Here is a 10,508-nt window from a genome sequence, read left to right as displayed (position 1 = left end):
GCGTGAAAAGCGATGAAGTATGTACATGAAACTTGCGCGACTCGTCTCGCTTTGCAATGAAATTTGAAGCCATGGCCAGAACAGCCGAGCCTCGGATCCCACATAACAGAGCTTCTGAGAGCTGAAAATAGTATCTGGAGGCAATGAAAGCCGAGAGTTCGCTTTCAAGATCCCAAGAACAGGATGACATGGCCCTTCGGCAGCTTGTTTGATGTCGAAACAAGCCTCGCCCAAGAACAGTTTCTCCACAACTGTAAAGTACGGTAAGGTATGAAAACACATTACATTACAATGTAACACTTTATATATTACGAAGGCCTCAAGTTGATGTGAACCACCGACACGATTGGTGCGCACAGACTAGTTTGACCCGGCACTAGCAGCAGTTCGGTTCGAAGTTCCCACAGCGTTCGTAGGAACTAGGGCGGCCTTGAGCCATCCGTGTAGACTAGTCGATCTAATACTACTAGCTGCAGCAAAGGTTGGGGTGCATATATTGGCGATGCTTATGTCGCTTGGCTGTCGAAATGTGACAACCACCTGCAGTAGCTCCATTTTTCACCGTCTAATTTGACCAACTTTCGTATCACACCTTGACGGCGAAATCCGATAATCGTTTCTAAGCTGAATCCTTGCTTGAAAGAGAGATTTGAAGCGAAAAAGCAACGTGGAAAGCTATCAGCAATGGACTCTCCGTCTGACCGGCAATTTTGGCTTTGGCTGTAAGCCTTCAGATGCTAGCATTGCATATACTAGTTACGCGTGTCTATCGTAGTCATCTGACATGATCCAAAGACGCAAATATTTCCGGGGTTTTAGGTCCGCCCCCGAAGATATCACCCTTTTCGAGTTTTTCTCAACAGTTGGTAAATGCCTGTTTGCTATTTTTGTTACCGTACCCAGCACTATTATCGAGCGAGCTTGAATAATTTGCCCCAGATGATTGACGATAGCGAGAATTTGCTCGTTATCCAGGCACGGAATGGAGTTCCTCTTCTCGTGCCCTGGGGCCATGAAAAGTTGACTCCCGGCACGGGCTTTAGATCAGAACATATTATGGGCGATCCTTGGGTGCACGAGTCTGCATTCATTCCCTTTGATTCCAAAGTTCCATACGCCTTATACGAACCCCAGGGTGATAGCCGCGCATACTTTCGGAGCGCAGAAAGCTATTCTCAGAGCGTCTCAAACCAACACTACAGCGGCAGCTTGTGTGCAACAGTTGATGTGGGATTTGCGACGGCCAGCGTAACCGGCTCATATGACAAAGATATCAAAGAAAATAAAGATGTACGTTTCCTGTATTTCAATTCTGCATATCAAAACTTAATACAGTGTTTAATAGTCAACAAAAGTGTCACGCAATGTGTTCTTTAGAGCTGGCGTGATTCGTTTCGCACAAGAGCCAATGTTGAATGCAACTGCCTATAATCTGTTAAGCAGACCTGGCGGAGAAGATGCATTCCGCGCACTCTACGGCGACTATTTCATCTCAGGATTTACACTGGGAGGGGATTCAGGCGCATTCATGTCCGTCGATGACGTGACAAAACAAACCACAGATACGGTCACTCTGAAGGCTACTGTTAAAGTAGTCTTTTTCAAGCCGAAAACTTACACCACATCCACCACCAAGACCCACATTGATCATAGTCTCAAGGTCACACTCTCTGGCTATGATACAATGGAAGGATTCAATATCAGAGACCCAAAGATATCTCTTGCTTCAGCGCAGCAAAAGATTGTCAAGATGGTTGACCTAGCAGATGATCTGGAGGCTAGGGTGATGGAGAAGTTGAGAGTCTTGGGAATTACCTCCAATCGAGAATTGACATTATCAGAATGTACTCATTTATGCGGCTCGGGTATTGTGGTTGGGATTCTATTGATCCCATTTCGATTGTTGAGAGGTTATCAAGTCGGTCTCAATTTAAGCGCGACTAACGGACTCGTTTCTTCTTTGGCCTTTGAGTCACTTGTGTAAAGTATCTTGAAATGTTTGCATATGCCTTGTCTGATTAATATGTATGTTATTTGATTCAGTTCTACACCCAGCTTGTCCTCTGAAAGGTGCATACCCCTTTCGGTTCAAATTAGATTATCCAAACTATGAATGACGAGGTATTGCTTCCGGTCGTAAGAACTATACTGTATAGCCACAAGTTCTGTGTGTAGAAGTTTCAAGGATAAGCTTTTCTCAAAAAGATCATATTTCATTCAAATACTTCCCGGGCGTGGAAGCTGAGCCCCGGTTTCTTCATTACGCCGAGCAGACCGTCTAGCTCGAGGGCTCAGGTGGGACAAGTTTCCAAAAAGGCTTTCCGGCAACATATTGTGTAATATTCTCTGTAGACCAAAAACGGTGGCAAGCCGTGGCTTCCCATGATAAGCATGGATTGACGGAAAGTGCCTGAAGATGGACAGAAAAAGTCCGGTATTCCGATTTGCGAGGAGGCGAAAATTTGATAACTTCTTAAGGTGAAATGATTGAAAACGATTATTTTTGTCTCGACTCCGGTGATACGTACGCGATACAATATTCTCCGGCCTTCTGAGGACCTGCCGGATGATAGTTCCCTGACAAAGGCATTTACAAATGGAGGATCCTGACTATTTAGGTATCTTATCCACCCACATAGGCAAATACTTGCGAAGATTACACTTCGGAAAATCGAATCATATTAGACTAGGAGATATTTTAGTTTGGTTGAGTCTTCTAATGCTTGGAGCGTTACCGCCCGAGGATTTGTCGTTGCCGCCCGGGGGATTGCCATTACCGCCTGAGGATTTGAAAGTCCCCTGCGCCATACCCGTTATAGCAATATCGACTTTCCCTTGCGACGCGAGAAGACATAGTTGGTCGTACATTGCACGATAATCTTCATCAGATACCTCCAACTTCAATTCCGGATGATCCTCACCAAATCGGTGAAGCTGATGTCCGAATTTAGCAATGCCCATGGACATTAACTTTTTTATGACGTCCCCTGGAAGGTTCGAGGCAAATGAAGTGCCGGTCGATGCTTGGGACACGGTGACACTCGTAGAGTTGACTACTGCAGCCACTTCATCGGCCACTTCCATAACAAGATTTCTGACAAAGCGTCCCTGTTAATTAGGGCCAATAAAGGTTAGCGTTCTAAAGATCCACAATTTTGCCACTAGAGAAGCTATTGTCGGCAGGCATATGGAGTGTAAGGAGAGGAGGTTTACTTGAGATGGATTGCGATCCGCTGGGTGGTATACAATCCACCGAGAGGTAGCTGAGTCCGCCTTGTCTTGCCCATAGAAAAAATTCTTGGTGATTTTCGTTTCAACCCATTTGTTTGTCACATCTTGTGATTCAGCCACGGTCTTTCCATCCAACGATAGAATGTGGGACTTTCGGAGTTCGGTCCATTCGGGCGCAAAATAGTAAAACTTGTCAACCCATTCGCGTGCGATGAAGATGGTGGTTCGGACTGTTCAAGATCAGCACTCTTAGACTTCAAGGCTAGATGACATTCTCTCTCACTGGAAACATTTGTGACACTATTCTTCGTGAAGCAAGGGGCAGAGTAGTATTCCTCCTCCCGCCACGTGGAACTGTTTTGATACCAGCAGACAGTGACGACTTTGGTTGGGAAAGCCGGGAAGGTGATATAATCATTAAACGCAGCAAGCGGCTTGTTTGACGCCATTGGGAGAATTTGGTGGTAAACTTGAAGTCCAAGAGTAATAGTTTCAAGAAATTTGATGATAATGGTGTCCAATATCTGAGAGGCCGACTCTTTATGTTTATATATTTTGAGCCCTCAAACCGCTAAATATGTAGGTTTCTCCGCTCATATTACCTTCGTAATGCTCGGCTTTTTTTTCTTTCGCTCGGACAGCACACCTACGAGCTTCATTTCTGATTCAGCCCTCGTCAAAGTGAGTCTACGTTTACGATGCTTTAGTCTCATTATCGATAACCAGGAATAATTTGGCGACATCCGAGACGTCAGTAGACCCGAGTATCATCAACAGCTTCATTTGTCGGAGACAACGATGGCTGGCGTATATGCAGGTAAAGCTCCATCCTCTGTGGGGCATGTTGCATGATCATTTTATGTCTTATTGCAGGTTTGAGCTTTTTTGCCGAATAGATTTCAGGCGCTAATACTGATAGTAATCTATTGAAAATTAAAACATGGCCGGTATTCAAGCCATTTCCAGCTGGATTTTGAAGGGCAAAAAAAGAAGAAAAAAAAGAAAAGAAAAAGCCATAAAGAAAGAACAGCCTGGACTGGGCCCATAGGCATCCCAGAGTAGATAATCCAGGCGAAGGAGAAAACAGTCGAAAAGGTGGCCCCGCAGATCGGTTTTCTGAATCGCATCATCTCTCTGAAAGTTAAGTTCGCAAAATGAACTTGTTATAGGTACTGTCTTAGAAGTGATAATTGGAGGGGGTTTGACAAAATGATGCCACAATTGCATGGTATCATCCGCAGAAACTAATTGAGGAGTCGAAACGGAACACAGATGGTAACGTTTTATAATTGAAGCAGTCGCGTCGCAACAACGACTGGATTTCTGACTTTCAAAGAATATCTCTGCCAAGTTCATCATAATAAAAAATTTCAAAAACTACCCAAGGTAGACTAAATATTGCCTATTTCACAAGCAAATTCCTCAATTCCAGTTTTAACCGTGGAGTGTCGCTTGTGAGCCTCCTGGATCCCAGAACCCTGGCTGATATTCCAAGAAATAGTGACGCGACCGACACGACGAAGCACAGCTGCTATTGCGGCTTGACTATCGGAAGAGCCATCGCTAAGTATAATAGCCATAGCTTTGTAGTCTGGTATATCAGCTTGTAAAGCCTTCATGAACTCTGAGTACCTTCTTTTGTTAAGCAAGGCGGAATCAGTGCCATTACAGTCACGAAGTTTGATTTCATATTTTTCGGGAGTCTATAGAGACAGATTAGCAACTTGAAAAATGAACGGGGATATGTATTGGGAAAATGAGCGAAGTTCTGACCAGACGTTGGATCCTCAAGGAGGTTGCCAAAGGGGCTTCGGCAGAGACATCTCGGAATGCACCATGTCGGGGCTTGCTTTCTTTTTGGAAAGGTTGCATAAACTTCTTCAGCACTTTGATGGGGACTTTACCCTTAGACTTGATCTCTGTAGTTTCAGTAAATCGAGTGACCAGGGCAGATTTCAAACCTGCTTGTGTAACCACGCAATCATCATCTGACAAAATTAGGGAGATGAGTCCGCAAACATGCGCAGCAGCTGTATAGGTGAACCTTCCGTCAGAGTTGTTTTACTACCCAAGCTATCATAATTCAAAAGGCTTGATCACTCACCAAAGCAGTTACCGTCAGCAGTGCCCTTGATCGAGTCCAATTTGCCCCATGTAGAAGAAGTCTCCAGGTGGCCACGCTGAGATTTCATGGCCTTGATATCGACAGCGGGAGCATACAGAGTAATTGCTGTTGAATAACGTCAGTATTAAAGAGCAGAGAGAAAAAAAATTACAATCTCAATGGACCTACTAGGACCCCAGTCTGATGTTGGAGCAAGTTTATTGTGCTGACAGGATCCTCCGACTAGAATGACTTCCGCAACATTCTGGGGAAAGCTTTGGTACTCCTCAATGTATTCCTAGAAATCAGAGTTAGTAAGCCCGTAGCTTAATATTGAAGCAATACTGACATTGTTATTTGGTGCAGCTACGACAACTTTGATGCCCTTGCTTTCCATAAGGAAATGCAACGCGCGTGCTAGGGCATGGTTATCATTGGCTGTATCTGCAAAGCCAAATGGCAAACACATGATTCCAGCCCCCTGTTTAACATTCGCCTCTTGGAGATCATATTTTGCAATTGCTTCCCAGGCTAAGAGTACTGAAACTTTGGTCAGTTTGCGCGTAGCATTGTAAAGCCAGAACTTTGCCCGACGAGCCAATCCAAATGTATCACCGGCCATGATACTAGCCATCATTGTAGCATGAGTAGGCGCCAATTCAGTCTCAGAAGCCTGACCAGCCGCAAGACGTGAAGGCTGGATCTAAACCATATGTCAGCATGGGTAACATGACTGGTCAGAGGGGCTATGGCTCACGAAGTCATTTCTATCAAAGGCTCCCTCATCAACCAAGAAAATCATTGTATTTTTTCCATCCTTTTCAGTTAAAGAGACTTTGTATGGCCACATGCCATCCCCATCCGCAGAAGCTCTCCAGTCAGATCCATCCATTGAAATTCGGGAAGCCCCCCAATTCTCTGTTCGCATGGTGATTGTCTTCCCGTATACCTCTGCAGGCTGATTTGCGGTAATTGAGCGCACAATATCCTATGAGAAAGGAGATGAGATTAGAAAATAATTATAAATATTTATCCTCATTTAAACTCACATTTTCCTTGGAAATTTGATCTATGGTTTCTGCTGTAAAGACACCAACGTATCCAGAAATCACCGAATCCAGCTGAGCTTCAATTCCTGTGTCCTGATTGCCACTAGAAGCACACAGCTGTTGAATACGCCTGATGTGATTTCGTTTTCGTTCCTCGTCAATATTAGGTTGGAGTTCAACAATGTAAGATGCTCGGCCATTTTTAAGGGGAGCTGTAAGCTGAGCACAATTATATTGAAAGCTAGACGACAAATTGAATTTTGGAATGGGTAGATCTAGAAGCTCCTCTTCAGATGAATCTGGCGGTGGAACGCCTGCTGGAGCGTCTACCGGGGTGTCTACTGGTATGGGCTTTGTGTCTTCAAGAGGAAGCTCTTGCTTCATGGGCGGAGATTGTTGCTGGGCATCTTCGGGCAAAGTTTTGTCAACAATAGGCTCTGGTGTAGCCTCTGACGATGCGGAAGTCTCCTCTGGCGGAGCAGGCAGAAGTGGTAAGGGCTCCGTGGAAGGTGAAATCCCTACGACACGTGGTCTGCCAGAAAAGCGTCGTTGAGTCATTTTCGAAAACTGTACAGTTCAGGGCGAAACATAGAAAATTTGAAGTTTGCAACCTCGGAGGAAAATATCACATTTTCTCCCCAGCAGAGAGAACTTTCAATCAAATTTCCCACCGAATTTCTAATTCCACTCGAGTAGTCTTTCGCTTGCACACACCCCATGAATCGAAGTTGATTATCGCTAAAGATAACCTCGCGATGCTTGATCAGCTTTAGCGTGGTTCCCCGGCCCCATCATGGACAGAGTTCCGCCACCACCTTGAGTAGCAGGTCAAGACTGAGTTGTGACAAGCTTCCCATGTCAGATGATCACAAATGCTTCTCTGGCACTGGCCAATCGCCAATTGTAATAGCCATGACCAAAATGACATATTGCACTGGATTCTGGGAAGAGAAATTAGCCGATGGTTCGTTGGGGTTCATGTCGAGTTGATCACGTTTTTATGCAGGGGCTGCAGCCAATTGACAACTCGCACCTGAGCCACCTTGAAGCCTTCCGATGAACACCCGTGACGCCGCCTGCAGAATTGAAACCGAGCAGTATGGTAATTGAAATACTGACAACTCCTCTGTATTTCAATTTCCACCTTTGATCTAACAGCTTCGTCGCGGCTTCGCTGAATTTACTTGGATACGATCAGTACAACTCACGGCTTGTCCGATAGGCTCGTTTATTTTCTCCTCTGATGTTATCCAGCAAACAATAATATCAAATTCTGGCATTTCAATCTAGGATGAATCTATACCACACTAAAGTATGGCGCCGCGAAAATGAGACCGAGTTGGCTTGACTCTATTGAACAAGTAATGGGCGCCTTCAGCTTCATGAGCTTTAATTGCCGAGGGAAGTGCTGCCCTCTTATGGCTCGAGTATTTGATGGGTCTACAAGATTTGGGGTTGCGCCCGGTATGGTGTTATAAGAACAAACGACAACTGAACAGACACCCGTCAAATACTCTCCAGATCTTACCGAGGCGCTTTCTGCGTGCATTTCTCTTCCTAATATTTGCCAATTGACCCTCATCCTCCTTCGCAAGACCCTTCAGTATTGGATAGCTTCTTTAAAGGTATAACGAACAGCCTTATCAATCATGCTCACCGCACCTTATACTAGCGCTATGCGCCTAGGTCAAGGGTGAGTCTCTTCTTCTCACAAAAATTTACTTCTATCTCTTACAAACTATGAACCCAGGTTCAATTCCTACAACCACGAGGTTTGTGTCAATGATGCCGTCATTATTGATTCAGAAAACCCCGGTGGTGACATTTATGGAGGCTCAGACACCACTATCAGCCAGATTGTTTCGTATTGCACTCGGCACGTGGACAAAGTTAGTCAAGTCATCGCTGCGATGAACATTTCCGCTGCAGCGTCGGTGAAGACTGCAGGTGGTGGTGGCGGCCTTGCTGGCTCCTACATCGACTCCGATACCTTCAAGGAGAGTAATATCAACTTCTTCTGCCAAGTCAAGGTGACCAATCAGGTTATCATGGGAGCTGATCTCCTGAAGTTTAATGATATTCCAACCTTTCGCGCGGAAGATTCCGCTCATTTCACGAAAGTCTATGGTGACTCTTTTATCTCTGGGTTCATAGAAGGTGGTGAGCTTAATGCTATCATCTCAATCAAGACTAGTGATAAGAAAACCATCAACTCAATCAAGGCTTCTCTTGAAGGAAGCTTCGGCAAGGGAAAATTCTCTGCTGATATTAAGGGCGAAGGTGGAAAGGAAGACACGCAGGCATTGAGCCAAAGCGAAACTACGATAACCGTGAACTGGACAGGTGGTAAGTCAGATTCTCGAGGGCATCCTTTTTCCCCTTCTCTCGTTACCATAATACTGATTCGAATGCTTAGGCGGTATCATCAAGCCTGCAGAGGAGCTTTGGTCGATTGATTCACTTGTCAAGGCTGCTGCTGCCTTCCCGGAACGGGTAGCCAAGACACCCCAGCGAACCCAGTGAGTCCGAATAGCCTTCACTCAGTCATCATATATGTAAAATTATTCTTATACTTACATATGACATTCTCTAATCATATAGTGCAATCTTGACCAAGTATGAGAATTTGCGGTCATTCCACCTCCTCATACCCCGAATGCCCACTCCGCTCAACTACGCTCTCGCTGAGCTATACACCAATGACCTCCTGGACGCCTTCACTGACTACAAGAGTATTTGGACCGTCATTCATCAATGTAAGAAAACCTGTTTATATTTCAATCTACCACTTCAAGCCTGAAGCGCTGCTAACAGGATGACACAGACGCGGAGGCAGTGGAATTTGGAACCGCAATTCTGCATAAGGCTGAGGACTTGCCAGGGCTCCATTCACAGAATGACAGTCGCCATGATGAAGATGGCGTGCTGGTCGAAAAGGACCCAGAAAGTATGTCGGAGGCCGAACAGGCTCAGGCTTATAAGAAGCTGTATCGTAAACCTGCTTTCCGACACACTGGCAAGCCATACGGTAACACACTGCACGATTTGGACCGCGCTCGGCTCCATTGTAGACTCGAAATGGGCAAGATCCTCAACGAGGTAGGTTTTATATGCTTCTTTCATCATTATTACTCTTGTTGACGCCGATTTTTTCACTAGATCCATGCTATCGAGGCCGACCCATCGAAGGCTGCTACTGCCGATCCTAGTGCAGTATTCCTCAACCCAGCTATTTTCCGCAAATTGTTGCCAACCAAAGTGGATATTGACCAGAAGGGCCCTGCTGTATGGAGAATTAATCCTTATCTTTGAGCATTATTCTTCATGCTCCATTGTGAACAAAATTCTGACTAGCTTTTTAGCAGGTTATCGCCAATGTGTTTTATCCCACTTCTCAAAAACCCCTCCCAAGCCCCATCGACGAGTGGAAGAATAAGATCCCGTCAATAACAACTCAGAAGCTTAGAATGACAGGCTTTGGAGGTGTTAGCGATACCAATTACGCCAAAAAATTTGAGCAAACCCTATTTGAAGATTTCAATGGTGTTCCAGTTCGTGCGCCAAACACAAGTCATATTGAAAAGATTACAGTCTACTCGATTGCTACCGGTGTTACTGGCATTGAGATCAAATATCAGGGTCAGAAAAGCCCTCGGACGATTGGTAAATGCAAGGGTGACGGTCCGGAAACCAAGGACTTCCCGTCAAACGATCCGATCACCGGGGTTATCGTTGAAACTGCAAAGCACAAGGGCGTTGCAGGTGTTGTCAAATTGACTTTCAAGACTCGCGCTAATACAGCTCACGAATTTGATTGCAAGAATGTCAAAAAGGCAGATTTGGAAGCTAATAGCGACGATAGTTTCCCAGCTACAGTCGATAACAGTTGGTCACTTCGTGGTCTGTGGGGATCTACTGCTGATGATGATGAGGTTATTGCGCGTCTCGGTGCTATTTTTGAGCACGACCCTTAAAATAGCTTGTTTTCGTCTAGCCCTCGTGAGATCCCTATGGGTCATCTTGTATTCAACTGTTTATTCTAGTTTTTGATATTGTATTAAATGACTTCACTCGTGACATTCGATGCTCAAATGTAAAGAAAAATTCCTTCAAGAGACACTCTG

At 45.1% G+C, this 10,508-nt stretch overlaps 4 protein-coding genes across 4 annotated transcripts; 2 read left to right on the top strand and 2 right to left on the bottom strand.

Annotated features, from left to right (window-relative positions):
* Positions 1-939: 939 nt before the first annotated feature.
* On the top strand, positions 940-1,984 carry BHQ10_009054 (uncharacterized protein; the record flags this gene model as incomplete). The annotated part of the gene is made up of 2 exons (XM_040881928.1): positions 940-1,290; positions 1,346-1,984. 2 exons carry the CDS (start codon positions 940-942, stop codon positions 1,982-1,984), a joined length of 990 nt encoding a protein of 329 aa, XP_040737556.1.
* A 692-nt stretch (positions 1,985-2,676) lies between these two features.
* On the bottom strand, positions 2,677-3,680 carry BHQ10_009053 (uncharacterized protein; the record flags this gene model as incomplete). The annotated part of the gene is made up of 3 exons (XM_040881927.1): positions 2,677-3,094; positions 3,254-3,461; positions 3,515-3,680. The coding sequence occupies 3 exons, from the start codon at positions 3,678-3,680 to the stop codon at positions 2,677-2,679; spliced, it is 792 nt and encodes a 263-aa protein (XP_040737555.1).
* A 942-nt stretch (positions 3,681-4,622) lies between these two features.
* On the bottom strand, positions 4,623-6,942 carry BHQ10_009052 (uncharacterized protein; the record flags this gene model as incomplete). The annotated part of the gene is made up of 7 exons (XM_040881926.1): positions 4,623-4,934; positions 5,005-5,219; positions 5,336-5,461; positions 5,525-5,633; positions 5,685-6,038; positions 6,093-6,323; positions 6,385-6,942. 7 exons carry the CDS (start codon positions 6,940-6,942, stop codon positions 4,623-4,625), a joined length of 1,905 nt encoding a protein of 634 aa, XP_040737554.1.
* A 1,091-nt stretch (positions 6,943-8,033) lies between these two features.
* BHQ10_009051 (uncharacterized protein) lies at positions 8,034-10,358 on the top strand (the record flags this gene model as incomplete). The annotated part of the gene is made up of 7 exons (XM_040881925.1): positions 8,034-8,077; positions 8,135-8,730; positions 8,801-8,903; positions 8,986-9,140; positions 9,209-9,483; positions 9,544-9,669; positions 9,750-10,358. 7 exons carry the CDS (start codon positions 8,034-8,036, stop codon positions 10,356-10,358), a joined length of 1,908 nt encoding a protein of 635 aa, XP_040737553.1.
* Positions 10,359-10,508: the final 150 nt, after the last annotated feature.

The sequence above is a fragment of the Talaromyces amestolkiae genome (genome assembly GCF_001896365.1).
Source record: "Talaromyces amestolkiae strain CIB chromosome Unknown scaffold22.1, whole genome shotgun sequence".
Taxonomy (NCBI): domain Eukaryota; kingdom Fungi; phylum Ascomycota; class Eurotiomycetes; order Eurotiales; family Trichocomaceae; genus Talaromyces; species Talaromyces amestolkiae.
Note: the sequence above shows the minus strand (reverse complement) of the source record. Positions and strands in the feature narration are given on the sequence as shown.